This window comes from Vulpes lagopus, chromosome 12 (assembly GCF_018345385.1).
Source record: "Vulpes lagopus strain Blue_001 chromosome 12, ASM1834538v1, whole genome shotgun sequence".
NCBI classification, from domain to species: Eukaryota; Metazoa; Chordata; class Mammalia; order Carnivora; family Canidae; genus Vulpes; species Vulpes lagopus.
In genome coordinates this window covers 58,538,148-58,565,447 of record NC_054835.1, presented here as the reverse complement: position 1 = coordinate 58,565,447, position 27,300 = coordinate 58,538,148, and the positions used below count along the sequence as shown (strand labels likewise).

Sequence of the window (27,300 nt, the reverse complement as noted above, 5' to 3'; positions counted from 1 at the left end):
CTTGATCCCAGCACCTGAGATCACAATCTGAGCCAAAGGCAGACACTTAACCCACTGAGCCACCTAGGTGACCCCGTTTTTGTTTTTTAGAGAGAGTGTGTGTGTAAGCAGGATGGGGAGGGACAGAGGGAGAGGGAGAGAGAATCTTAAGCAGGCCTTACCCCCAGCATGGAGCCTGACACCAGGATTAATCTCACCACCCTGAGATCATGACCTGAGCTGAAATCAAGAATTGGACTGAGCCACCCGGGCATCTCTGTAGTAAGTTTTGGTTGTTGTTTTATTTTAAGATTTTATTTATTTGAGAGAAAGCAAGAGAGAGGGACACCTGGGTGGCTCAGCGGTTGGGTGTCTGCCTTTGGCCCAGGGTGTGATTCTGGGTTCCCGGATGGAGTCCCACATTGGGCTCCTTGCGGAGGGCCTGCTTCTCCCTCTGCCTATGTCTCTGCCTCTCTCTCTGTCTCTCTCATGAGTAAATAAATAAAAATTAAAAAAAAAAGAAAGCGAGAGAGAAAGAGCACGAGCAGGGTGAGGAGCAGAGGGAGAAGCAGACTCCCCACTGAGCAGGGAGCCCGATGTGGGACTCTGGGATCGTGACCCCAGCCAAAGGCAGGCGTCCAACCAACTGAGCCACCCAGGCACCCCTTGTAGTTAAGTTTTTAAATTGGGAAGTGTGAGCCCTCCCTTCAACTTTATTCCTCTTCCTCAATATTGTTTGGACTGTTCTGGGCCCCCTGCATTTCCAGATATATATTAGGATCAGCTGGTAACGTCTGCAGGAAGGCAAGTAGGATTTTGATAGGGGCTGTGTTGAATCTTTGGATCAGTTTGGGGAGTATTGCCATCTTAACGATCCTGGGTCTTCTGGTCCGTGAATGCAGGATGACTTTCCATTTATTTAGCTCTCCTCTAATTGATTTCAACAATGTTTTTATGGTTTATAGGGTACACATCTTGGATGTTGTGTGTGTGTGTGTGTGTGTGTGTGTTGTAAACGAAACCCTTTTTTTAAGATTTCACTCTAGATTGTTTATTGCTGCTGCAGAGAAATGTAATTAATTTCTTAAAAATTGATCTCACAAAAAAAATTAAAAAAAAATTGATCTCACATCCTGCAACTTGGCCGAATTCACATTAGTTGTAATAAGTTTTGTGTGGGGGCGTTTGAATTCCTAAGGATAGTCTACGTGCAAGATCATGCCATCTGTGACAAGAAATAGTTTTATTTCTTTCCTCCCAACCTGGATGCCTTTTATCCCTTTCCTTGCCTAATTGCCCTGAGTAGAACCTCCACTACAACAATGAACAGAAGTGCAGAGCGGACATCCTGTCTTGTTCCTGATCGCAGGGGAAAGCTTTCACTCTTTCATCATTGAGTATAATGTTGGCTGTGGGTTTTTCATAGATGCCCTTTATCAGTCTGAGGAAGTTCCCCTCTATTTTTAGTTTAGTAAGTGTTTGCATCATGAAAAGATGTTGGATTTTTGTCAAATGTTTTTTCTGCTGCTATTGAGATCATGTGGTTTTTGGCCTTTATTCTGTTAATCTGGTGTATTACATTGATTGCTCTTCATATGTTGAACCACCTTTGTATTCCTGGCATAGATCCCACTTGGTCATGGTGTATAATCCTTTTTATATGTTGTTGGATTTGGTTTGCGGGTATTTTGTGGAGAAATTTGTGTCTGTATTCATCAGGAGTGTTCAGAAGGGCCTGGAATTTTGTGTTCTTGGGATGTTTTCGTCTGGTTTGAGCATCGGCAAAGTGACTTTATGCAAAGTCAAAGACAAAACACGCAAAAGAGAATGATAAACATCTAAGGATTTCCCAAGAAATAAGGAAAGTCAGCATATATTGCCTACCTGGTACATGCCAGGCACTCTGCTTAGTGGCTTCTCCAGGGATCAAGAGAAAGCAGCGTGGATAAGACGGTATCGAAGCTGGGCCTTGGAGAGAGAAAAGAATTGGCAGAGAGGCAGAGTAGGCCGCCCCAGGTGTGTAGGGGGGACCAGTAGCGGGTGCAGAGAGAGGACCTCACGGGGTGGAAAGGTCAGGAGCTGTGCAGTTTGCCTGGGATATAATGGAGCATGAAAAGGGGTACACTGGGTTGAATGATGTCCCCAAAATTCATGTTCACCCGGAACCTCGGAATGTGATCTTATTTGGAAGTCAGGTCTTTGCAGATCTAATGAGTTAGGATGAGGTCATTCTGGACTAGAATGGGCCCTAATCCAACGGCGGGTGTCCTAATAAGAAGAGAAAACAGAGGCAGACACCCACACATGGAGGCAGAGATGGGGGGGGCGGGGGTATCCACCGGTCGGGGAAAGGCAAAGATCGCCGGCAGCCGCCAGCAGCTGAAAGGCAAGGAAGGGTCCTCCGCCCGTGTTCACAGGGAGCATGGCCCTGTTGACGCCTTGCTCTCAGGCTTCTGGCCTCCAGAACAGTGAGGGGGAGCCTCTATGGTCGTAAGCCTTGCAGTGTGGCGACACGACCTTACATGCCAGGCTAGGACTGGGGCTCCGCCGTAGACAGCGCTGGAAGGCTGACAGTGTCCGAGCCAGGGGCCTGGGGCAGAGGCGAGGAGTCGACAGTTTTTAGGGGCATCTTTACAAGATGTCTTTAAAAATAGAGTTTTTGTTTTCCTTTGAATCTTCCTTTTCATTCTTTTAAATTGCTCCAACTCCTGTTGGAAGTCAAACGGCGTAGGAGTCAGGAGCTTGAGCTCTGGATCAGCCACACTCAGCCATTTACCCCCTGGGAAATCTCAGGTCATCATTCCTGGCCTCAGTCTCCTTAACTATAAAATGGGGTTAATAATATCTCCCTCATTTAGCAGAGCGCCTGGCACCTGGGAAGCCACCGATGAATGGTAATCTTGATGACGTTCCATTATTTACACTTGACCTTTTCCTGTCATTTTTTTTCTTTATGGAATCATCCATAAAGGTTGGTTTTTTAGTATAAAAACCATTATAGGCTTCTTGTTAAAAATAAAAGATATGAGCATACAAGATTAGCTTATTATTTCTGATTATCAAAATGATTCATTACTACTTTTAGAAAATTTCTAAAGTAAGAAAACAAGATGAAAAAAACTATAATGGTGCCATCTGGACATGATCATTATTATAATTTGAGGGCCATTTTCTACTTCAACAATATATTTATGTAGATATAAAGCATCTATAAATATTTATTATACATAAAACTATACTGTTATATCTCACATAGTTCTGCATCCCACATTCTTCATTTCACATAACAGTGTGAACAATTATCTTTGTTCTTTAAATACTTCTATGAAATGTTTTATAATAACTTAATGGCATTGTATTATATTAATGGGCCACAATGTATTAAAATATTCTCCTGTTGGGGCACCTGAGTGGCTCAGTCAGTTGAGCATCTGACTCTTGGTTTTGGGTCAGGTCATGATCTCAGGGGGGTGGGGTCGAGCCCCGCGTTGGGCTCCCCAGTCAGCAAGCAATCTGCTTCTCCCCCTCCCCTCACTCCTCCCCCTGCTCACGCACTCCCACTCTCTCTCTCTCTCTCAAATAAATAAATAAGACCTTAAAATATTGTCCCGTTGTTAGAAATTTAGCAATAGCCCTGAGTTGAATATTGGTGGGTTTTTTATACTTTATTGAAGTATAATTTATGTATATTAAACTGTATATATTTGAAGCGTACAGTTGCTGAGTTTTGACACATACACACGCACACACATACACACACTCATAACGGTAAAGCCATCACCATGATCAAGTTAGCGAGCATCCATCACCCCCAAATTTGCCTTGTGTCCCTTTTTAATCCATCCCTTCCTTCAGCCCCTGCCCCCAGAATGACTTTTCTGCTATGTCTGTCACTATAGATTAGTGTGCATTTCCTAAAATTGTATATAAATGGAATCATGCAGTATGTACTCTTCCCCCCCACCCTCGGGTCTGGCTTCTTTCATCATCATGAGGATTTAGTGACGTATCCACATTGTTGTGTGAAGGAAGCAAGAGTTCATTCATTTCTGTTGCTGAGTCCTATCCCACTGTAGGTCGGAACCACAGTCTGTTTATTGATTCACCTGCTTCCCCACCCACCTGACCCACCTGCTGGGTTCGTCTCAGTTCCCAGCCACTACACATAAAGCTGCTATGCACACTTATGCAGAAGCCTTGCATGTGCACATGGCCAGCTCAACTTTTTTTAAATTTTTTTTGAAGATTTTATTTATTAATTCATGAGTGACACAGAGAGAAAGAGAGAGGCAGAGACACAGGAGGAGGGAGAAGCAGGGAGCTCCATTCAGGGAGCCCGATGTGGGACTTGATCCTGGGACTCCAGGATCACACCCTGGCTGAAGGCAGGCGCTAAACCGCTGAGCCGCCCAGGGTGCCCAGCTCAACTTTTTAAGACACTGCCAGACGGTTATGCAAAGTGGTTGTCCCATGTTACACTCCCACCAGCCATGTGCGTGAGAGTTCCAGGTGCTTCAAGTCCTTCTCAGCCCGTGGTATCGTCGTGGTCAATCTTTTTAATCCTGACAGGTGTGTGGGGGCATCTCACTATAGTTTTAACTTACATTTCCCTGATGGCTAATGATGCTGGATATCTTTTCATATAATCTTTTGAGTCGATCTTTTTTTTTCACACGATACACTTGAGATTCACCCATATTATATGTATTATGGTTTATGCCTTTTTATTGCTGAGTGGTGTCCATTGTGGGGGCGTCCCACTGCTTGTTGCTCCATTAGCCAATTGAAAGGCCTACCTGCTGATTCTCGTTTTTTTGCATTTGTGAACAAAACTATAAGCATGCACACACAGATTGCTCTATAAGCATTTTTCCTTTCCCTTGGATAAGTACCTAGGAGTGCTGAGTCATATGGTAAGTGTATGTTTCCAGGGTGACTTTTTGGTGTGCATTCCCGCCAGCCGGCCACGTGTGAGTGAGTTGCTCTGGGTCCTGCCAGAGTCTATGCTATTGGTTTTCATTTGTGTTTCTTTCTCATAGGTGTGTCATGTGTCACAGTGTTTCTTTATTATCGTATTATGGTTTCTATTTACACTTCCCTCATGACCGACCATGTCATGGGGCGCCTGGCTGCCTCAGTCGGAAAAACATGCAACCCTTGATCTTAGAGTCATGAGTCTGAGCCCCATGTTGGGTATACAGATTACTTAAATAAATAAAACAAAACAAAACAAAATGACCAATGATGTCAAGCATCTTTTCATTTGACTCTTTGCCGCCTTTTTTTGTGATGGGTCTTTTCAAATCTTTTGCCTACTTTTAAATTGTGTTTGTTTTCTCATTACTAACTTTGAAGTTTCTTTATACATTCTGGATACAGATCCTTTCAGAGATGTGGGTTTTTTTTAAAGATTTATTTATTTATTCATGTGAGAGAGAGAGAGAGAGAGAGAGAGAGGCAGAGGGAGAAGCAGGCTCCCCACAGAGAGCCTGACGCGAGACTGGATCCCAGATTCCAAGATCAGGCCCTGAGCCAAAGGCAGACACCCAACCACTGAGCCACCCAGGTGCCCCTCAGAGATGTGTTTTGCAAGTGTCTTTCCTCAGTCTGTGGCTTGTCTATTTTCTTAGCAGTGTCTTTCAAAGAGCAGACACTTTTCATTTTAATAAAGTCCTAGTTATCAATGTTTTTCTTTTATGGATCATTACGCTTTGGTGTCATATCTAAAAAAAATCTATATCTAACTGTACTATTGAGTTTTAGCAGCTTTTCATACATATTCTGGGTGTGTCTTTTACTAGACAGGTGTGTTGTGAATATTTTCTCCCAGTCTGTGTTTTGCATTTCTATTTTTTCTTTAATGGTGAATTTTGAAGAAAAGAGTTTTCAGTTTTCCAGTTTATTAGTATTTCTTTGATGGTTAGTGCTTTTTGTATTCTAAGAAACCTTGGCCTATTCTAAGGTGACAAAGTCTTCTTTCATGGATTCTTCTGGCAGTTTTATAATTTTAGGTATCACATCTAGGTCTGGGACCCATTTTGAGTTGATTTTTATATATGACATGAAGAAAGGGAGGATGTTAATATTTTTTCATACAGATACCCACTTGACCTAACACCACTTGGGAAAGAGCTGTCCTTTCTCCATGGAATTGCATCTCTGTTGATTATCAATTGATCCTATTTATCTATTTCTGGACTCTCTTCTGTATCATTGCTCTAAAAGTCTCTGTTTGCACCAATGCCAGTCTGCCTTGATGACTTTGAATTTATTATCAGTCTCAAAATCAGAGAATCCTTTAACTTTCTTCTTTTTTGTGATTACTTTGGCTATTCTAGGTCTTTTGCATTTTTATATGAATCTTAGAGTGTGTTTGTCAGTTTCTACCCCCCACCCAAATAATCCTATTGGAATATTTATTGGGATTGTGTTGAATCAATAGATTGATTTGGTAAGATTACCATCTTAACAATATTAACTGCCTCAATCCATGGACATGGTATATCTCTCCATTATTTATGTTTCCTTTAATTTCTCTCAGTAAGGTTTTGTGTTTTTCAGTATAGAGGTCTGGAATGTCATTGGTTAGACTTATTTCTAAGTATTTTATGTAAGATATTTTTTTGGAAGGGGTGCTATAAATGGAATTTTTTATTGTATTTGCCAATACTCTGTTGGCTAGTCTTTAAGAATACAATTAGTCTATATTAACCTTTTATCCTACTATGATGCTAAATTCACTTGTTCTATTTTGTAAATTTCATGGGATTTTTTCACATAAACTATTGTGTCATCTGCACACAGGGATAATTTTACTTCTTCCTTTCCAATCTTAATGCATTTAGTTTCTTTTCTTGCTTTACACAGAGGCTAGAACCTCTAGTGCAATACTGAATAGAAGCGATGAAAACAGGTGTGCTAACCTTATCCTGACCATAGGGAAAACAATTCAGTCTCCAGTCATTGAGTATGACATTTATGGTAGAATGTTCCTAGGTGACCTTTATCAACTTGAGGAGGTACCCTTGTATTTCTACATTGCTGGTGGTTTTTATCATGAATACGTATTGGATTTTTGTCAAATGATTTTTCTGTATCTATTACACATGTGTACTTTTTTTGGGCATCTCTGCTTGTTTTTTCAGGATCAATCTCTACAAATGAAGGTAAAGGGTCAAGGTGTATAAATATTTTTAAGCCTTCTGCATCCTATTTATAAATTGCCAGAAAGAGAAATTTGACCAATATACAGTGCCTCCCCACCCCTGGCTGTGCAAGAGTGTGTATTTTCCTAAAATCTTACGAACACCACGTTCTATAGTTTTTGGTTGTGGCCAATTTTTCATGGACCTCAGCCTCCCCCTAAACAGTATCTTCTTTCATTTGCATTTATTTCATTACTCTAGACATGAAAATTTCATTGGTTATTTGTATTTATTCTCTAGTGAGTCATTTTTTTCTTCTTCTTTTGCCACTCTTTTGTTGGGCATTCTTTTGTTTTGGTTTGGTTTGGTTTACTTAGATTTTTACACATGAAAGCCATATATATATATATATATATATATATATATATATATATATATATCTGTGTGTATCTGTGTGTGTGTGTGTGTGTGTGTGCGTGTGTGTGTCCCAGTTTGTCCTTTGGCTTCTCATTCTGTTTTGTTCTGTTTTGGCTTGTTTTGTTTTAATAGATTTAACAAATTCATTGTATAGTGACACACATGTAACATTATAGCATCATACAGACTATAGTTGATCCTTGAACAATGTAGGGATTAGGGCTGCCAACCCGCACTCCCCCAATCGACATATAACTGGAACACCTGGGTGGCTCAGTGGATGAGTGTCTGCCTTCGTCTCAGGGCCTGATCCCAGGGTCCTGGGATCGAGTCCCACATAGGGCTTCCCGCAGGGAGCCTGCTTCTCCCTCTCTGTGTCTCTCATAAGTAAGTAAATAAAATCTTTAACAACAACAAAAACAACAAAATCCACATAGAACTTTTGACTCTCCAAAAACTTAATGTCTAATAGCCTACTGCTGATCAATATCATAAAAAGTTGAGTCAAGTAACACATATTTTGTATATTATATGTATTATATACTGTATTTTTGCAATAAAATGAGCTAGAGAAAAGAAAATGTTATTAAGAAAATCATAAGGAAGAGAAAATACACTTATAGTCCTGGACTAGTTTATGGGGAAAAAGTCTGCATGAAGTGGTCCCATGCAGTTCAAACCTGTATTGTTCAAGGGTTATCTGTGGTGTCACTGCCCTGAAAACCCTCCATGCTTTGCCTGTTTATCCCTTCTCCTGCCCCCAATCCCTGACAACCACAAATCCTTTAGCCATGTCCATCACTTCTGCCTTTTCCAGAATCACAATCTGTAGCATTTCCAGGCTAGCATCTGGGTATCTTTCACTTAGTGATATGCATTTGAGGTTCCTCCATGTCTTTTCATGGCTTGATAACTCATTTCTTTTTGGTGCTGAATGATACTCCCTTGTCTGGACGGACTAAAGTTTGCTTATTCATCCACCTGCTAAAGGACATCGTGCTTGCTTCCAAGTTTTGGAAATTACGAGGGGCCACCAAAGGGTGGCATTATCTCCAGCCCCTTCCCCACCTCCAGCAGCGTTCCACACGCACACAGCACCACCTCCAAACCCTGCACGCCCTCTCACCCCGTGGGGCGGGCCCAGGTTTCCAGAAAACAGATCCAGGGGGGAGACTTACTCTGGCAGAGTCCGGGCTGGAAGAGTCCCTGCTCCGCTGCTGCGGCCGGGGCACTGGTTCCCTGCGGGGAGAAGGGGCCGATTTCAAGCCAGGAAAGAGCCCCAGAGACAGGATCTTCCACACACCCTCCAGGGGCAGCTTGTCTCCAGGCAGAAGGCTGCTTATCCCCTGCCATGACTCCTGAGGGGGAAATTATTTGCATGAATTCATTGATTGATCCATTAACTCAAGACGCTATGCTTGGGACCTACCACCGGGGTTCACTGGACTTACTGTTTTATCCAACTCAGAAGGCTCAGGATGAAGAAAAACAAGAGCAAATTTAGAAGTTTGGATATTTTAAAAACATTAAAATCCGGCCCCAATGCCTCTTTGACCTTGAGAACCACAACAGGTTTGGAGGTTTTCTCCTCCTCACTCCAGCTTTCTCTGAATAGAGACCCTTCCTATGATATGCCGGTTCTCTGCTGCCGTGTAACAAATGACTCCAACCCTTAACAAATGACTCCAACCCTTAGCAACTTAAAAACAACCCCGTCTTATTGGCTGGCAGTTCTGGCTGGCCCGGGCTGAGTCACGGACACCGCTGGGCACTCAGCAGCTGTAGCTGGTGCGGGGAGGGGCTGAAATGGCCTCTGTCCACAAGGTCTGGGGGCTGTGCCGCTGCTGTGGGCAGGTTGCTCCCCCTCCTGCCTCCTGGTCCCCTGCCACCTGTGCCCGGACTTCCTTACGTGGCAGCCGCCCAGCAGTGGGCGAGCCTGCCGCCAGGCTCCTGAGGCCAGGTCTGGACGCCAAGGTCACTCATGCCACATCCCCTAGGCCAAAGCATCAGGGGCGGGGATGCGCCCACCACCCTCTAGGAGCTGCTGCGGAGAATCCCAGAGGCTGCGTCTAATCTCCACCCACCTGATGTGGCCAAAGTTACTAAGTGGAGAAAGAACTCGCTTTGCATGTTCGGCTGTGACCATGCCGGCTTTGCTCTATTTCGTTTGTTTCTGCATTCGGGTGATCCTCAGAAAACAACAAAAACTGAGAGTTGTCACATTCCTTGGAGTTTAGCGTCTCTCCTGGCTCTATCTGTGACACATTTTTAACTTGTAGTATTTTGGGAGTGATTGCCTAAATAAACCATCCATTTCATTTTAATGCACCACACATAATAATTTTATGAACAACCCAAATTACACACAGCACATTTGAATATGCTTAAAGCCAAACTGTTCTCCATGTGTAAACAGATAAAAAATAAAAACTATGATTTTAGTTTTCTCCAGATCCTTCTTTACTGTTCTTTTTCTACGGCTTCAAAGTTCACAGATGTTTTGCACGTTCGTCCCGGGCTTGAGTATTAAGTGGCCGTGTGTTCTACGCCGGGACCGTGCTGGGAGCTGGCGATGCAGAAGTCACTGAGACACGGTTGTGTCCTCGCGGCAACGGGTCTCAGTGGAGAAGCAGGTGTTATGTTAGGTGAAGGAGGTGGCCACAGGGTCATGTGCTATCACAGGCCCTACGCCGTGGAGACCCAAGGCTTCCATCAGCTTTGCTCTGGTTTGAACCCCTGGAACCCCGGTGGTAGGTCCCAAGCATAGTGTCTTGAGTTAATGGATCAATCAATGAATTAATGCAAATAATTTCCCCCTCGGGAGTCGTGGCAGGGGGTAAGCAGCCTTCTGCCTGGAGACAAGCTGCCCCTGGAGGGTGTGTGGAAGACCCTGTCTCTGGGGCTCTTTCCTGGCTTGAAATCGGTCCCTCCCCCGCAGCCCCTGGGGAACCAGTGCGGCCGCAGCAGCAGAGCAGGGACTCTTCCAGCCCGGACTCTGCCAGAGTGAGTCTCCCCCCTGGATCTGTTTTCTGGAAACCTGGGCCCGCCCCACGGGGTGAGAGGGTGTGCAGGGTTTGGAGGTGGAGCTATGTGCGTGTGGAGCGCTGCTGGAGGCGGGGAAGGGGCTGGAGATAATGCCACCCTTTGGTGGCCCCCCCCCTCCAGCCGGTTTGGAGGCGAGCCCGGGATGGGCCGGCCAGCCTGGGAAGCATGCAGAGCCCACGAACTCCCAGCCGCGGGGGCCTCATTGTTCAATAAGCAGATTATGAGATGCTGCATCAAGTGGCGTGGTGGGGGGCTGTCCTCAGGCCCGAGACTTGCCTTGTTTTGCACACAATGATCGTGTAACGCAACCCGGTCAGGGTCCACGCTGCAAGGCTGCGCCTGCCTCAGCCTCTTTGGGTCTGAGTGTGCTGCTCGGCCGCAGTGGATCAGCTCATCCGCCTCCCTTCCGCGCAGCCGCCTATGTGCACCGGAGCCTGTCCCGTTGGAAAGCCCAGGGGCCCCACGGGAACAGCAGGACCGGCTCAGCCCCCTTCCTGAGACAGGGAGGGAAGTAAAGCCGCTGCGTCCTGCACGCCAGGCTGGTTATTGTTCTAGAAGCAGCAAAGGTTCTAAAAAGCCAGTCTTTCTCTTTGAGGAAGTTCCAAGTCACTGGGGATTGTGCTCGAACCACCCAAAGTGACTTTGTGTGGAGACCTGGTGCCTTTTGGAGGAAGAGATGCCTCGGGGCTGAAACAGGGAGGCATGATAATCAATCGCTGTCGGGTCTCTGTAGGATGCTGGGGTCGGGCCTGGAACGGATGCTTGCCTTTACTCCGGTTACGTTTCCGCGGTACTTGCTAGATATTGCCGTTAAATCTCAAGAGGTGGCATTTAACCTGTGGTGTGGCTGAACCCGAGGAATAAGATATTTTGCAACTAGGGTTTTAAACAAATTCGTGAACTAAAAAAAAAAGAAAAAGAAAAAAAAGCATAAGTGGGGTTGTGTAGCTGAATTTGGAACTTCAAGGCAATAAAATATGCTGGTGAGGACCTGAGCAGCAGAGCGCGGCTTCAAGTCCCAGCTGCAGCACCTGCTAGCTGGGTGACCTCGGGCAAGCCACTTAACCCCTCTGGGCCTCAGTTCCTCTCTTCTGTACAATGAGGGTAATGACATCACACATTTTGAAGGATTATTGTGAGGATTATAGGTAATAAATGCACATGAGAAGTGGGTAATACAGAGCCAGGCCCATTCTGAGTGGCCTAATATATGTTCGTGATTCATATTATGAGTATCAATAGCCCTCGTGTCTTCTTACTGAACCGTAAACTGAACCAGCTTTTTTTTCCAGGAAAATAGTGAACTTAACGAAACTTAAACAGAAGCCCCATGCTGTTCATGAAACAGCTTCTCCTAGGGAACTCTGAGGACCAGGGTGCCCGGTGCCCAGCGCTCTGCTGCCGTTAATCCTACGTGAAGCCCTGGCACCATCCTCACGTTGCACCTGTAGACACAAAGGCTCAAAGGGGCTTGGTGACCTGCCCGAGGTCTCCCTGCCTCGGTGACCTCATCAGGGTGACCTCATCTGTCATTAGGTCAGGTTACTGCCTCGGTTGAGCTGGGGTGCAGTTTGGTCATACACATGCTTCCCCTTCCACACAAGAACGGGACTGGGCATGACTGTGATAGGCCTCATTCATTCGTTCATTCATTCATTCATTCACGGGCGCCTGCGGAGTGCCCACCACCCGTGTGGCACCTCCCGTCATGTCTGTGTGTGGGTTTGAGCCTTGGCCCACGTTTAAATGTTTCCCCTACGCCCTCCCTGCCCTGCCCCCGTGGCTGCACGGACAGGGAACCACGTGGCCATCCCACGACCTGCCCCACCAGCTCCCCCTCGGGCGCCGATGCCCACCTGCGGTTCCCGGACGGCACCGGCCTCCTGCAGACCCCACGCTGGGACGAGCCGCAGAGGGCCTGTGCCCTGGAGCAGATCTGCGGGGTGTTCCGCGTCGACCTGGGACAAATGCGCTCCCTCCGCCTCTTCTTCAGGTGAGAGCCTCTCTGGGCAGCCTCCTGGAAGCTGGCTGGTGGTACAGGTGTCCCGGCGGGCGGGGCTTCGGGTCCAGGGCCGTGCTGGCCTTCCCAGCTGTTTGCTCCCTAAGCTCGGGGGCAGGGGTACCCCGCGATGGCTGCCGCTGGGGAGCAGGTGGGCGCAGCTCTCAGGCTCTTCCAGGTCCCTCAGGGTGATGGGGGCCGCACAGAGAGCGGCTACAGGTGCTCCCAGCCACCTTTCTCGTGGTGGGCGGACCATCCCTATTAGTGTCCTGTCTAGTAGCCACGTCACATCTCTCCTGGAAGGCACGGTGGCCCAGCCGCAGAGTAGCCCCAAGCTAAGACCTGCGTGCGAAGCAGGCATGTCCCTGGAGGGGTCCCGGGCCCAGAGGCACACTCTGGCCCTTTACGGAAAGACAGGCAAGGTTGGGCTGACGGCCCCTTTGGATGTGTAGCAAGCTGCTCTGGAGGAGTCTCCCAGAGTGCACCTGGGTTCAAAACCGGCTTCCACCTAACGCCATGCACCCCCCGGGTCTCCCAGAGAGGAGGGACCGTCCGGCGGGTGGGGACACCAGGCCCCTGGGCAGCCCTCCAGGGAGCCAGGACAGTCCTCCTTCCCAGCCTCCCCAGGAGAGGCTTGTTTGGCCTTCTTCAGCCAAGGGGGGTGGTGGCTTGTGTGCGGGTGTAACGCTGTCCCCCTGCGGCCAGCAGCCAAACTCCGCGGGGCCTTCCTGTTTCCTGCCTCTGAGGTCAGTGATAGGGGCCTCTGATTATACTTGGAAATAAAAGCCCCGTGTTTCCACATTCATCGCTCCGTCCTCCCCCCTCCCGCGGCGGCTCAGCGATGAGGCCTGCACCAGCGGCCAGCTGGTCATCGCCAGCCGGGAGAGCCAGTACAAGGTGTTCCACTTCCACCACGGCGGCCTGGACAAGCTGTCCGACGTGTTTCAGCAGTGGAAGTACTGCGCCGAGACGCATCTCAAGGACCAGGTACCCCGGGGGGCAGAGGGCGATGCCTGGGGGCGGAGGTGGGGGAGGGGAGGGGAGGCCCCACCCCGGGACTCACTCGGCTGCCCGCACCGCCCACAGGGGGCCAGGGCCTCCCCGCACCAAGCACTCGCAGGGCGTGACCCTCAGTGGCCCAGGGCGGCCCCTGGTCGCTGGGTGGCTGATAGAGCAGCGACTTCGGATCTGAAGCAGATGCCTGGGTCTTCTTGTAAAGTCAGAGCTCTGCACTTGAAAAATCATGTTTTGACAAGGCTTCCTGCCATATTTTGCTCAATCTACATACAAATGTAATAAGAGCTCTTTAATTATCTGTTCAAGATACTGTATGTGCTTATTAGGACGGGGCTGGCTTGAAGATCCCCTTCCTTCCCACAGAGCCTCCTGCTGGCTCCCCTTATTACAGTAGTGTGGCTTGCTTTTCCCCCTACATTGAACAACCTTTGATTTTTGAATTAAATGTCAGCTGCAGTTTTGCCCTGGATTCGTGACTGCCCGTGGAGACAACCTGACAGGCGGGCTCCCTGCTCGGGGAACAGCGGTCCCTTTGTTTGTGACCAATCACATGTAATTTATTGCAGGCCCTCCCGGCAGAGGGAAGTTGGGCCGAACGAGGCATTAATTCCGTTTTTGCGGCCGGGGGTCGCAGGGAGAGTGGGGGAGGCGGCGAGGGGGCGGCGGTCGTTTGCTGGGTCGGTCGGTGGGAGTGGGCCCGGGAGCCCAGCGACCCGGGAAACCGATGTTAAGATGAAGGTATTTTCATTTTAATTGCATCTAATTACACTTGCCATTTAGGGGTTTGTATGGGGGGAGAGCGGGTCCCCCCTCCTTGTAGGGGGGAGAGAGAGGGAGGCTTCCCTGTCCCGGGAGAGCGGGAGAGCGAGCGCGCTGGCTTCAGCAGCCTGCCCGCGAGGTGCTTATCTCCCTGAGTCTCGTCCCGGCCAGCAGGTCGCCGACGAGAAGACGTGCATGCAGTTCTCCATCCGACGCCCCAAACTGCCCTCCTCCGAGACGCACCCCGAGGAGAGCATGTACAAGAGGCTGGACGTGGCGGCCTGGCTGCGCCACCTGAACGAGCTGGGCCAGGTGGAGGAGGGCTACAAGCTGCGCAAGGTGAGCCGGGGGCACCCAGGGCCACCTCCCCGGCGGGGGGGCGGGGTGCCAGCCCCTCGCACGCGAGGAGGCGCCCTGTGAGCCCGCCGATAAAGCAATCAAAGGCTCTGCCTTGAAAAGCAAACCTCCGGAGCGGGTTTGGGGGACCCGGCGTCAGCCTGCATAGAAGAGCTCCGGTGAAATGCAGCGCTTCCAAAACCGGGATTAGGCCATGACGTGAGAACGACACGATAATCTGAGCGCCACACCAGGGTGGGCATTGACATTGAAATGAGCCTGGTTGTGTCCTGTATGGGAATGGAGGGCCGCCACTTTCCCCTCCAAACATGTGCAAATCACAGCGACCTGAATCAAGGCATCAGTTGTCACCCAGGCACAGCACAGCCACCAAAACACAAATCTCCGGGGACTGGGGGTGCTCTGAGCCGCCCCGTCTCGGCCCCTCCCCAACCTTTGCCGCTTCCTGCAGGCCATTTTCTTCGGCGGCATTGATGTGTCAATCCGGGGGGAGGTCTGGCCCTTCCTGCTGCGATATTACAGCCACGAGTCCACGTCTCAGGAGCGGGAGGCTCTGCGGGCGCAGAAGCGCCGGGAATACGCCGAGATCCAGCAGAAGAGGTAAGGGCGCCCCGCCCCGGCCGCTGGGGGGTCGGGGGTGTCCGCCAAAGAGGTGCAATCCCGCTTTGACAGTGTGGACCGTGACCCAGACTTTCTTTGGACAGTGGGTCCCAGGCACAGAGGGATGGGCTCGGACCAGTGCCGTCACCCGGCCCCCGCTCTTGGCCTCAGTGCTCCCCAGCTCTGTGTCAAGGGTTGAGAGCCCCTTGTCACCGGACTTCACAGGGCACTGGCCCCCCGCTGAGAGCGCAACCGGTTGCAGGGGCAGGGGGGGCGGCCAGGGGTCTCTCCCAGCCTGGCTGACCCCGGGCTGCTCCCCAACGCTGGATAACTGCACACACACCCCCGTTAGTGGGGAGCCCCCATGGGGAGCAGGGGTGGGGAGGAGCGGGCCCTGCCTGCAGCCTGCACACTGGCGCTGCTCGCTGAGCCCCTGCGAACCCTCTGCTCCGTGCCAGGCTCTCCATGACCCCTGAGGAGCACAGAGCATTCTGGCGCAACGTGCAGTTCACGGTGGACAAGGACGTGGTCCGGACGGATCGGAGCAACCAGTTCTTCCGGGGCGAAGACAATCCAAACGTGGAGAGCATGAGGTATGCGCCGTCCCTGGCCAGCGAGGTCCCCTGAGAGGAGGAGAGCCCGTCACCCCCATTTCACTTCCTCCCCTGCCTCTGTGAGTGTCACCTTACCCCCAGGGCCTCAGCCGGCCGCCTGGGAAGGAAAGGAGAGGCAGCACTTCTGCAGGGGTGGGGGGCTGTCCAGGTTCATACCATCGACTCCCCGGAAGCAGAGGATTGTTAGCTATTTTAGGCCACGTCAGTCAACGTCTTGTGGCCACAGCGTCCCCCGGGGGGCCCTGTAGGTTCCAGCAAAGCCTCCCGTGCCCTGGGCATCCTCAAGCCTGTGTCCGCTTGGCTCCCACCAGCCCCGGATGGGCCTCCCCGGAGCCTCCCAACGGGTGGTCCTCCGGCCGATAAAACCACACAGAGCCCGAGGCTGGCATCTTTGACATTCTGCTGCCTGGCGAATGATTGCACAAAATTAGCAGCCCGTAAAAATGTCCCTGCGAGCCCACCCTTTGTCACCAGCGGGCCACCACTAAGAAATTCAGACCCCCATTCGTCTTGTCCCTGCCCTGGAGGTCTGGGCCTGGCAGGGGGCTACTGTAGGCCCCTCCATTTCCCTAGACGCTGAAGACGGTCCCCAGAGCCCCGCCTTCTGGCCCCGAGATCGAGGTGAAATGGGGAGAGGCGGGGAGGGGGATCCTGGCAGTCTGGGGCCTCCAGCCTGGAGTTCTTCCTCCCACGGGCGACACCAAGCCGCCCGGGCTGCGCTGAGGCCCCGCTCTCTGCTGACTCCCTCCCTGCTCTCTGCCCTGCGTCACCAGGAGGATCCTGCTGAACTACGCCGTGTACAACCCGGCCATCGGCTACTTCCAGGGCATGTCAGACCTCGTGGCGCCCATCCTGGCCGAGGTCCTGGACGAATCGGACACCTTCTGGTGCTTTGTGGGTTTGATGCAGAACACGATCTTCGTCAGCTCTCCTCGGGACGAGGACATGGAGAAACAGCTGGTGAGGCTGGGGGATGCGGGCTACAGCACGCTGGGGGACAGCACGCTGCCTCCTGCCCCTGCTGCCAGAGGTCTCAGGGGCCACCGATGGGGCCTGGCGGCTCAGCCCTGGGCCACAGGGAAGGCCCAGCTCCCTGAATGCTATTCCTCGGTCCCCACCCCATGCTCCCTGCAGGCTGGGCTTGCAGGGAGGCCCCTCCCCTGGTGACCTGCTGCCTCCCTGCATGTGGCCTCCCAGCCCAGGCTTCTGGTGGAGTGAGGAGGGGGAGGCCCACCACGCCCAGCCCTGTGCTGTACAGAACGGGCCCCCAGCTACATCTGGGCTGCTCCCCGCAGGGCTCCAACACGGGATGCGGGAGTGGGAGGGGCTCTTGAAGCCACCCTGGGGCCCCCTGGGCAGTCACCATGCCCCATTCGGGGCCAGAGGCCTTCCCTCCGTGCCCAGCCAGCACGCCCCCTCCTCAGGGCCTCCCCTAACCTGCACGGACCCGGCAGCTCTGACTGTTGGGGCAGGGGACAGCAGAGCCAGTGAGACAGAGCCTGTGTGTTCCAAACACCTGCCGGGTGCCGGGTGGAGGGCACTGGGATGTGGCCTGGGCCTTCCAGTCCCAAAGAGAGCCCCGGCCTGGAAGCTGACGGAGACGGGCAGCAAGGCCAGCAGGGCAGGCTGCACCTGGGATCTGCCCAGACTTGGCCGAGCACAGGTTCAGGCAGCCAGACTGTGTGGCCTGGTCTTTTGGGACCAGACATGTCAGGTGCAATGAGGACAGAGCTGAGTGGAGCCGCTCGAATGCCAGGGCCAGGGACTGTCTGTGAACGGGGAGCAGAGCACAGCGGGGGATCTGAGGATGAGGGAGCTGGGACCCGGAGGTGTGGCTTGGAAGGGGAGGGGACGTCCCCGTGGGGCCAGGGAGGGGTAAGCTGCGTGCGTGGTCTTGACCCTGTGGTGGGCCGCAGGGTGCAGAAACTGGCCAGTGGGAAAGGATCCTCAGAATCAGCCCCTAGGAGGGCCGGTGTCCCGGCAGCTGTCTCCAGCGGGAATGATGGGAGGGGCCTGTGAGTCACAGAGCCCTGGCCCAGGCGCCCCCCACCCCCAGCCACCCCCTAGCTGCCCTCTCTCCGCATCGCATCGGCCCTGGGATGTCAGGTTTCCACGGCACCTAGGGAGGTAATTACGGGGTCTGACACGATTCGCCCCTGACGGGCTCATGCCGCACACGGCCCCGTGACTCATTAGCTGCCGGAGATGGATATTCTAAGGGCGCTGAAGTCAGCAGCCCGAGCTGGGCGCTGCCAGAAGTAGCCTGATGTCGTCCCTCACCCCCCACGTCACTGGGTGGTGACCGTGAGTGCAGGAGTGGAGCGCTGTGAGGCTCAGAAATGCCCCCTCCCCGCTCTAAGTCGACTCTGGAAGACGATGGGTCTTGGTGATGGGAAGGTGGTTGGGCTGGGGGTGCCACGCACGATCTGCTCGTCTTCCCAGGAGGAGGGAGCGGCAGAGACAGCCCTGTGCAGTGGCTGAGGCCCAGAGAGCTTCCCCGGCCACAGCAGGGCACCAGGCCCTGGACTGTGCCCCCAGAACAGTCTGAAATCTGGGATAAACTAGCCAAGACGAGTGTGAGTCCGATTCCAGCAGCAGAATAAAGGAAGCGGGTGCAGACACACCCAGCCGGTGGGGACCTGGTGCTCGACGTGTGCACTCCCGGGGTTGGGGGGCCCGAGGAAGGGTCCCAGAGGGAGTGGGCATCTTGGGCAGAGCCTGGGGGGGCTCACTGGTCCTGGCCTCGCCCCCAGCTCTACCTGCGGGAGCTGCTGCGCCTGACACACCTGCGCTTCTACCAGCACCTGGTCTCCCTGGGCGAGGACGGCCTGCAGATGCTCTTTTGCCACCGCTGGCTGCTGCTCTGCTTCAAGCGCGAGTTCCCCGAGGCGGAGGCCCTGCGGATCTGGGAGGCCTGCTGGGCCCACTACCAGGTGAGCTGGGGTGAGGCTCCAGGCACCGGTCACCAGTGGCGCCCTGCAAGGAGGGCGGGGGTCTGCATGACCATGCACCTGCCCCGGGGTCCCCCCCTCTGCAACCCCAGCCTCCACATCAGGGGACTGCCTTCTAGTCCCTCCCTCATCCAGTCCCTGGGGGCTGGCTTCAGACCTGCAGCTCGCCTCCCAAGTCACCGAAACAGATGCGAATGGCCCACTGACTGTGCTCATTACCACGTCCTGGGGCCGAGCTCCCTGCTGCCACAACCAATCAGTGTGAAAGACATCCCTGACGGTGAGCAGGCCTCCTGCAGCCCAGGCCACAAGAACCCCGGCCCTCCTTCCCTGCTCAGGACGGCTCAGGGAAAGAGCCTCCGACCCTGCATCCCCGTCAGCCCCTCTGGAGAGCCCAGGACCCCACTGTCCCACCCTCCACCCCCAGATTTCCACTTGCAGTCCACTGTTCTCAGAGCCTCCTCTGCAAACCCCCTGAGAGCATGGGGCCCTGTCACACGGCTTTAACACCCAAATTAACAACAAGCTGGCGATGTTAAAGGATGGACAAGTCTCTTTTGATCCATCAACCTTAAAAAAAAAATAGTATTGACGCATCCGGGAGGTGGCCAGGATCCTTTCTGCAAGAGCCGGCTTTGTGCTCACGGTGCAAGCCGGGCAGCTTCCTTAGGCCTTGTGCGTAGAGGGGACGCCCCGGCAGCCAGCCTGCTCCACCCTTACTGATGGCGCAGGAGGAGCATTTGTGGCTGAAGAGGCCACGCTGGGGCCATAAGCCGTCTCTGTGTCTGCCAGCCCCGTGTGCCCTCCGCGTGTGCCCTCGCCCCTGGCCCGGGTCTGGCTGTGCTGACCGCCTGGATGAGGGCACTTGGCGTGTACGTTCAGGGTGAACCATCTGCATTCATCAAAGGACGCGCAGCGTGGATGGTCCGAGACACTGGATCACGTGTATTTTTTTGACTCGAGTCTGCTCTGTGGGGCTTCCTTGTCTGTTCCCAGCAGCGGATTTGCCACCCTCATTATATCGTGTTTGGGCCTCACGTTGCAGTGTCCCCCACCGCCGGGGCCACGTGGCACGGTGATTTTGATCACCGCGCTCTGTCTACATCCCAAGTTTCATGAAATCTAGGGGAAACTACGGGAGAGGCCCGCCTGGACGTCTCCGGTAGCCACCATTCTGCTTGAACTTGCCGCACATCAAGTTTATGCCTTTCAGATCCTGGACCGAATTTGGCCACATTGGCCCCTCCCCTTGACCACATTAGTGGCACGGGGGTGGGGAGGTGGTCAGATGGTAGTAGTGGGAGGAGGCTCTTCGCTTTATGAGTCTGGGGGTAGGGTGGGGGGCTGGACCGCCTCAGGCCTCGACCTGGGAATGGAATTGGGTCCGTCCTGCTGCCCAGCCCCGTGCGGGACATTTCGTTCGCTCGGAGAAGCCGGACAGCCCCCTTCCTGGAATTCTGCCTGCCCCACCCCACCCCACCCCACCCCTGGCCAGAGTTCAAAAGGCTGCCAGAGGGTCGTTCCGAGCCAAAGCAAGACCATTTCCAGGTTAGTTCAAAGGAAGGGGCCGGGCGGCCCCGGTGGGGGGGACAGTCGGCCCAGAGCAGGCTGGCGTGGGGCACTGGCTGACCCAAGCCTCTGCCGGAACCGTGGGCTCCACTGGGCCGGCCCAGCTGTCCCATCTGGGCGGCCGGTTGACATCAGGAGACTAAACACGGGCTTCCTGATGCTCCTTGCTCTTCCTCTGCCCTCGGGAGCCAGTGTGAGTCAAAGGCAGCGTGCTCTCAGAGCATCCGGGCCGCAGAGCACACAGGATGCGCCCCGGTCGAGTGCAAGCCGACCGGGCGCTGGCTTCCTGCCGGGCGCCTGGCGTTGCTGGGCCGTGGCGTGAGCTGGTCTCCGAGGCAGGCGGCAGGGTCCTCGCGGAGTCCTTGCAGAGACAGAGACAGCAGGATCATCATACCCACCCCGCGGGGCTGGCAGGAGGCTGTCCATCTCCTCTCTGTCGGGATCTTCTCGATTCCTTAGCAACAAACCTAGAAGTCGTGTCTGGGGCAAGCGTTGGGATGTTCAGGCCGGAGGCAGGAAGACCCTGACCCGTGGGAGGTGGCCCGCACATTCTCTGTCGTTGGCATGTTCCCAGACCCACTGGAGAGGATGCCGACCCAGGCTCTGCGCACACCCTCTCGGGCTCTTCTCAGCCCCTCTGTGAACAGGCTTCGGGATGAGCATGGGCCAGCCTTCAGAGGAAGCTTGCTCGTGGCCCCTGTGATGGAGGGCACCCAGAGGGCTCCCAGAGGAACAGCAGCCCGTGGGTGGCACGAGCTCTGTCCCTTCTGCGTGTCACAGCAGCCTCTGGGTGCGGGTACCGCCCCTGAGCCCCATGTCGGGGGCGGGGGTGTGTGTGGACAGGGCAAAAGAGGCATGTGGCTTGCCCAGGAGCCCAGGAGCCCAGCCTCACCCCACGCCTCTCCACTCAGCCTCCACCTGAGGCCTCATCTGAACCCTGCTGTCCTTCCCCCCTCCCCCCAGACCGATTACTTCCACCTTTTCATCTGCGTGGCCATCGTGGCCATCTACGGGGATGACGTCATCGAACAGCAGCTGGCCACTGACCAGATGCTGCTGCATTTTGGAAACCTGGCCATGCACATGAACGGGGAGCTGGTTCTCAGGAAGGTGAGTGCCTGCCCCCCTCCATGTGGCCCCACCTGCCAGGCTTGCAGGGCCCCACCCTGGGGCCACCACCGCAGGCACCCCAGCTGGTCCCACCATCAGGCCCGGACACCAGCGCCTCCCCCGCTGCTGCATGGACTGAACAAATTATCCAGCTTGATAGACAGGCCCCCGCCCTCCTTGGGGCACCTCGCTCATGGCCCAGAGCACACAGATTGGGAAGGCAGCTTTGGGGGAGGGTGGCCACGTGTCATCAAGGCTAGTGGAAGGAAGAGGGGACGCTGAGCTTGGCCACCTCCACTTCCCAGACCCCACTGGCGATGCCACCCGTGAAAGCTCTGTGGTGGTCTTCGGGGGCTGTAAGGAGCCACCCAGGCGCCAGCGGTCACATGGGTAGGAAGAGGGCACGGCGCTGCCCAGGACCCTGCAGAGGTTGAAAGGTAAAGGTGCAGGGCCAGGGGAGCGCTGGGGCATCCTGGCCGGGGGCTGAGTCGCAGGGGACAGACGGGAGGGCCTGGACTGCCTGCCGCTGAGGCGGGACCCTCGGTGGCACCTGGCCACCCTGCTCACCCCTTGGGGGACGGCCCTCGGGAGCCTGCCCCAGCCCCCACCACCTGTCCTCTCTTCGCAGGCCAGGAGTCTCCTGCACCAGTTCCGCCTCCTGCCCCGCATCCCCTGCAGCCTGCACGACTTGTGTAAGCTGTGTGGGACCGGCATGTGGGACAGCGGGTACATACCCGCTGTGGAATGCACGGGCCACCACCCGGGGTCGGAGAGCTGCCCGTATGGGGGCACGGTGGAGACGCCTTCGCCCAAGCCCCCCAGAGAAGGCAAGAAGGGCCCAAAGATGCCTCGGGAAGGCTTCGGTTTCCGCAGATAGGGTGGGCTCCCTGCGCCGGACGAAGGTGGAGGGGACCTCCGCAGAGGTCCTGGGCATGTGGGAGGGGGTGGGGATGGTAGAAACAGAAGGAACAAGACTTGGGGCAACAGGAAGGGATCCTTTTCGTGTTAATGACATAAGCAGAGCCTTGAAGTGACAGCTGCCCAGAGAAGAGTCACCTCCCAAAACGGGACCGGAATGTGCGGCCGTTCCTCCTGGAGCGGCAGGCTGGCTGGGTTCTCGGGGTGCCTGCCTCTGAGCCCGGGGCATCTTTGCACACCAGACATGCCTCTATCAGGCCCCATTTTCTGAGCGGGCCAGTCTCACTTTGCACAGCTTCAAAGTTGCTATGAAGAGATCTGGAAAAAAAAAAAAGAAAAAGAAAGAAAGAGAGAGAAAAAAAAAGAAAAAAGCGCGGTGACTACGGGATGGACAGGTGGAGGCGCAGTGGAGGGTCTGAGAAGCTGGGGGCTCTTCTGTGTCCACTTAAACATTCTTTGCTCCTGGTACGTGAAGGAAGCTGCCCGCCTGAGCCCGAGCCACGGCTGTTGGGGGTGGTTGGACCCCTCTCCTATAATTGGGGGCCTCCTGCATGAGGGTGTGTGACTTTTAGGGTCAGCCTGGCCACACACAGCTGGTGGCTGGGGGCTGCGTGGGCTGGGCCACGTGCACAGGCCAAATCTGCGATGTGTGGGGGACGCGGGAGCCCGTGAACTGAGCAGCCTGACAAGGGCGCCCGGGAGGCCCAGTGGGGCTCCCGCTTCCCTTTGGGGCCTGCGCGGCGTGAACCTGGGCCCCGTGCATGTCAGCTTCTCAGGTGGCTGAGCTCAGCGGCGACTTGCTCACGCTACGGTGGCCAGCCCTCGGGACCCCCGCCTCCCAGAGGCTTAGGTCAGCTGCTGCTCCTTCGGGCGTTAGCGAGGGACGGAGGAGGACGTGGGAGGGCCCCAGCCTGCAGAGGAGCATCCAGCCGTCTGCACCGAAAGCCGCTTCTTGAGCTGCCGGGATCTTGGAGGCTGGAGTCCTTCCCTGAATCTCCTGCTCACCCTCGAAGTGCCCAGGGTCCTGGTGGGGACACAGCCTCCCCTGGGGCTTCTTCCTGCCCTCAGCTCTGCTCCCCAGAGCGCGAGCATCGCTGCTGCTGCTGCTGCTGCTGCCACTTTAAAAAAACGCTTACGGATACAAGGGAGGACATTACCCGCCTCCTCCCTCCTGAGCTTCTCCGTGACCCCACTATGTCCTCCGGCAGGCAAGGAGACCGAGACTGGCACCTCTGAGTTCCCAGAGCCCTCTGGGGAGAGTCTCCTGGAACCGCCTCGGTCCCCAGATCCTTCAGTCCAGCCGCAGGGTCCAGGCTGGGTGGGGCCGGACTTGTCACCTGCCCTGCCTCGCGGCAAAGGGGCATTGCCTTTCTGTGCCGGCCCCCGTGCCCAGGAGTATCAGTTAGCCACCGCCTTGGCAGTGCCACGTAACAAGTAGCCCCCAAAGCCATCTCACCCTAGTCTGAGCACCAGTGGTTCAGGCTAGGTACTTCTGGTCCTGGCTGGGGCTTGTTCCCACGTCTGGCGCACCTAATGGTTATGTCCCAGAGGGGTGCTTGCGTGTGTAGGGGTCAGACCTGGCGCTGCTCCATGTTTCCTGCATCCCCCCTGCACGCTAACCCCAGTCAAGGCAAACGTGCAGAAGCAGAAATGCTCAGGTGCCTCCCCAAGCCTTGGGGGAGGCCACACCTGCTGTCATCCCATTGCCAAAGCAAGTCATGGGGTTGGACTCAGCATTGGGGGGGTGGGAGGTGAGAACAGACCCCCCCTTTAGCAAGAGGTGCTGCACAATGACGCAGGGAATTCAGAGCATGAGGAACTGGTTGGTACGTCTGACATGCCTTTCCAGGAGATTTCAGTCCAAATAACCCTGTTTGGCAGGGGGGTCCCCTGTCAGGGGCAGGGCGTGTCCCCCTGGGAAGGCTGGAGAGGCCCAAGAGGAAGGAGGATGCTCCTCAGCGCACCCCGTCTGGCAGGATAGCAGCCGTGTATTGTACTGAGATACCTTGTGCCTTTGGGCTGCTGTGCGTGTGTGGGAGGGTGTCCAGGGGTCCCTTCGCTTTAGAGGGTCCTGGGTGCGAAGCATTCATGCTGCATCTCCCGGCTCCCACAGCTCCCCAAGACCTCGTACCAAGTGCCATCCCGCCCTCACTGCTCCCGCCTCACGCCCCTGCACTGCTGAGCTGGGCCCCCGGGAGACCTAACGCCTCTCAGAGCAGCCACAGTCTCGGAAGCCAAGGACCTGGACATGTGGGCTCTTTGAAGAAAGGCTGCTCTGGAGGGCTGGGGAAGGCCCGCCTTACAGGGCTCCCTTAATCTGGGTGCAATTAGAGGAAACCAGCCAAAAACCCTGCGGCCCCAGGATTATTCGCAGCCAGCTAAAGGCATTAGGGTGATAATTCCGTCATTAGACTTCTAGCCTTCCCACCTCCCAAACGTGCAAATATGGGATAATCAGCCCGGCACGGCCATCCTCGGTGATGCTGCTTATTTAACCCATTTTTTTTTTTAAATGACACTTAATGTTATTGGCCGGTGTGCGTGCGCGCGCATACTTAATTTCCCCACCGCTAATGTCTCTGCCGACGATGCAGGATGTCGTCGGGGCCCCTGGGAAGAGAGGGCGCTTTGGATTCGCTCCTGCTGGCACAGACGGGGCAGCGTGGCGGGGGCTCGCCAGCCCGGGGAGGGTTCGTGCTCCCTGGGCAGAGGGGGTGGCAGGAGGATGCTGGGCCCGGGAGGGTGGGGGACGCCCGCGCTGGCGGGCTCGGGGCCTGGTTGGGTGCAGAGGAGAACACTGTGCTATTCCAGAAGGCTCCAGCTCCAGTCCCGGCCAGGAAGGCTTGGAACTCACAAGTTATGGGAAGAGCTGTCCCCGAGCCAGTGGGTGTGGGAGGGACGGACAGGGTGGCGAGGGGCCCCAGCCAGCCCCCGCAGAGGGGAGGGTCTGTGGTCCAGGAGGGGACGGAGGCTCCATCGACAGGATGACGCCCCTGGTCCTCAAACGGAGGCTTTTCCCAGGCGAGGTGGCGGCGGCTGGCGGAGGCCAGCCACACTGAGGTTTGACGGGTGGACGTTTGGAAATGGGGCAGAGACTGTGGGGCAGGGGGGCGCTCTGTGCCCCCCTCCGTTTTTGCGAGCTCCCTGAGCTCCCTCGCCTGTTCCTTGTTTGGCAGAGGTTGGAGCCTGGCGGTCGGCAGGGTGATGGGCATGGGCGCAGGGCGGCGTCCCGAGCAGGCCTCCGCATCGGCTCCCCTCCCCGCAGGGAGGCTGGGGTGTCGGGCCGTCCACCAGGGCGGGCACCAGGGATCCCGCAGCAAAGAGAAGGAAGCGTCTTCCAGTTCGCCCAGCAGAGGCTCCCGGGGCCGCCCTGCCCTGCGAGACCGGAAGGAAGGGGCATTGCCCCAGGGAGACCTGCCCGCCCCGTGTGCAGGGGTGTGGACGGGTGTGGACCGGGCCAGACGAGGGGCCCGAGGCAAAGGGAGGGACCCGAAGGTGCAGCCTGAGGCTGGACCTGCCACATCCCCAGAGACCCCAAGGAGGCGGACAGCCCAGGATTCCGTTAGCCTGGCGGCCAGGCCGCGCCTTGGAGTGAAAACCGTGTCTGGAAGCTCCGGGCTCAAAGGGAACAGCCCCAAAGGCAAACACATGGCCTCTGTGGTTGTGAAGCCCGAGGCCAGGGCTCCCCTAGGGGGCAAGTGGTCTTGAGCCTCGGTTTCCCCATCTGTAGGATGAGAAGGGTGCCGCCCACCCCACCCCACCCCACCCCACTGACCATCCATGGGAAAGCTGCCCTGAGGGTGGTTTACCAAGCCCCCGGGGCCTCACCCCGCCACTCAGGGAAAAGAGGCCAGAGCTCGGCCTGCTGCAGCCTTGCCCACGCGCAGCCACGTGCCCCCGGACTCCGGAGCTCGTCAGCGAGCCCGCTCCCTCTCACGCCCACCGTGCTGCGTGTACCCCGCCCACGGGAAACCTCTCTGTGCCTCTTCCGTAAAGTTCACCCCACTCCTGCCACCAAGAAAAATCAACCAGGAACCGGAACCCCAGCGACCCTGCAGGACGTCGGTCTGCGTGGGCGTGCAAGGCTCTAGAGCAGGGATGTGGCGCGTGCACGCAGGGTCCTCCCCGTCCACGGTGGAAACCAGCCCAGCTAGGACTGCGGCCTCCCGGGTGGTGCTGGAGGACCAGGAGAGGGGCGACCCTGGGCCTCCGGGAGCAGGGCGGAGGCGCGCGCGGCCTGCGGGCATCTGGTCCTTTAGCTACATCGCGTGGACTTTCTAAGTGGGAAGATGACATGTGTGATTCAGAGAGCTCAAGCCGCTTGGCCATCCTGTCTCCCAGCACGTCTGGTTAGAGGGCGGGGGTCTGCTGTTCAAGGAAAATTTTAATGGACTGTCCGCTATTACCAGCAGATGCCCTCGTCCGTGGCAAGCGGTGCTTTCTCTCTGTTTTGTTCTGTTTTATGAATACAATTACCTGTCAGTCAGGCCCTGCCCCAGGCCCAGGACTGGTCGCTGCGACCCACCCCGTCACCATGGCCCCAACAGTGCTTCCGGCTCTCCTGGATTCCCCTGGAAAGTAAATAAAATCCTATCGACAACAAATGTATGCTGTACGGCGCCTCCGGAAGGTCCGCGGCAGGGCCCGGTGCTGGGCACAGAGGGTCCCCACAGAAGAGCAAGGAAGGCCCTGCTGATGCTTCTCGGGGACTCCAGGATGGGGGGGCGGGGAGCAAGTGGACGGCGGACGGATCGGGGGTGCAGGAGGGCAGGCCAGGGCCTGCAGCGCCCAGAGCAAGGGCGGCTCCTGCCTCCGCCTTG

At 55.2% G+C, this 27,300-nt stretch overlaps 1 protein-coding gene across 5 annotated transcripts in view; it reads left to right on the top strand.

Annotated features, from left to right (window-relative positions):
* Positions 1 to 27,080, top strand: part of TBC1D16 (TBC1 domain family member 16) — a 76,083-nt gene extending 49,003 nt beyond the window's left edge. For 3 of the 5 annotated variants that reach the window (XM_041725492.1, XM_041725495.1, XM_041725496.1), the window contains 9 exons: positions 12,418 to 12,579; positions 13,425 to 13,572; positions 14,533 to 14,700; positions 15,170 to 15,318; positions 15,777 to 15,911; positions 16,706 to 16,892; positions 18,686 to 18,865; positions 21,416 to 21,562; positions 22,191 to 27,080. In XM_041725492.1, the coding sequence (XP_041581426.1) occupies positions 12,418 to 12,579; positions 13,425 to 13,572; positions 14,533 to 14,700; positions 15,170 to 15,318; positions 15,777 to 15,911; positions 16,706 to 16,892; positions 18,686 to 18,865; positions 21,416 to 21,562; positions 22,191 to 22,439 (1,525 nt within the window). In that variant the 3' untranslated portion in view covers positions 22,440 to 27,080. Of the gene's footprint in view, positions 1 to 12,417; positions 12,580 to 13,424; positions 13,573 to 14,532; positions 14,701 to 15,169; positions 15,319 to 15,776; positions 15,912 to 16,705; positions 16,893 to 18,685; positions 18,866 to 21,415; positions 21,563 to 21,867; positions 22,000 to 22,190 lie in introns of all 5 variants that reach the window. The other 2 variants (XM_041725494.1, XM_041725493.1) reach the window with 2 other exon arrangements.
* Positions 27,081 to 27,300: the final 220 nt, after the last annotated feature.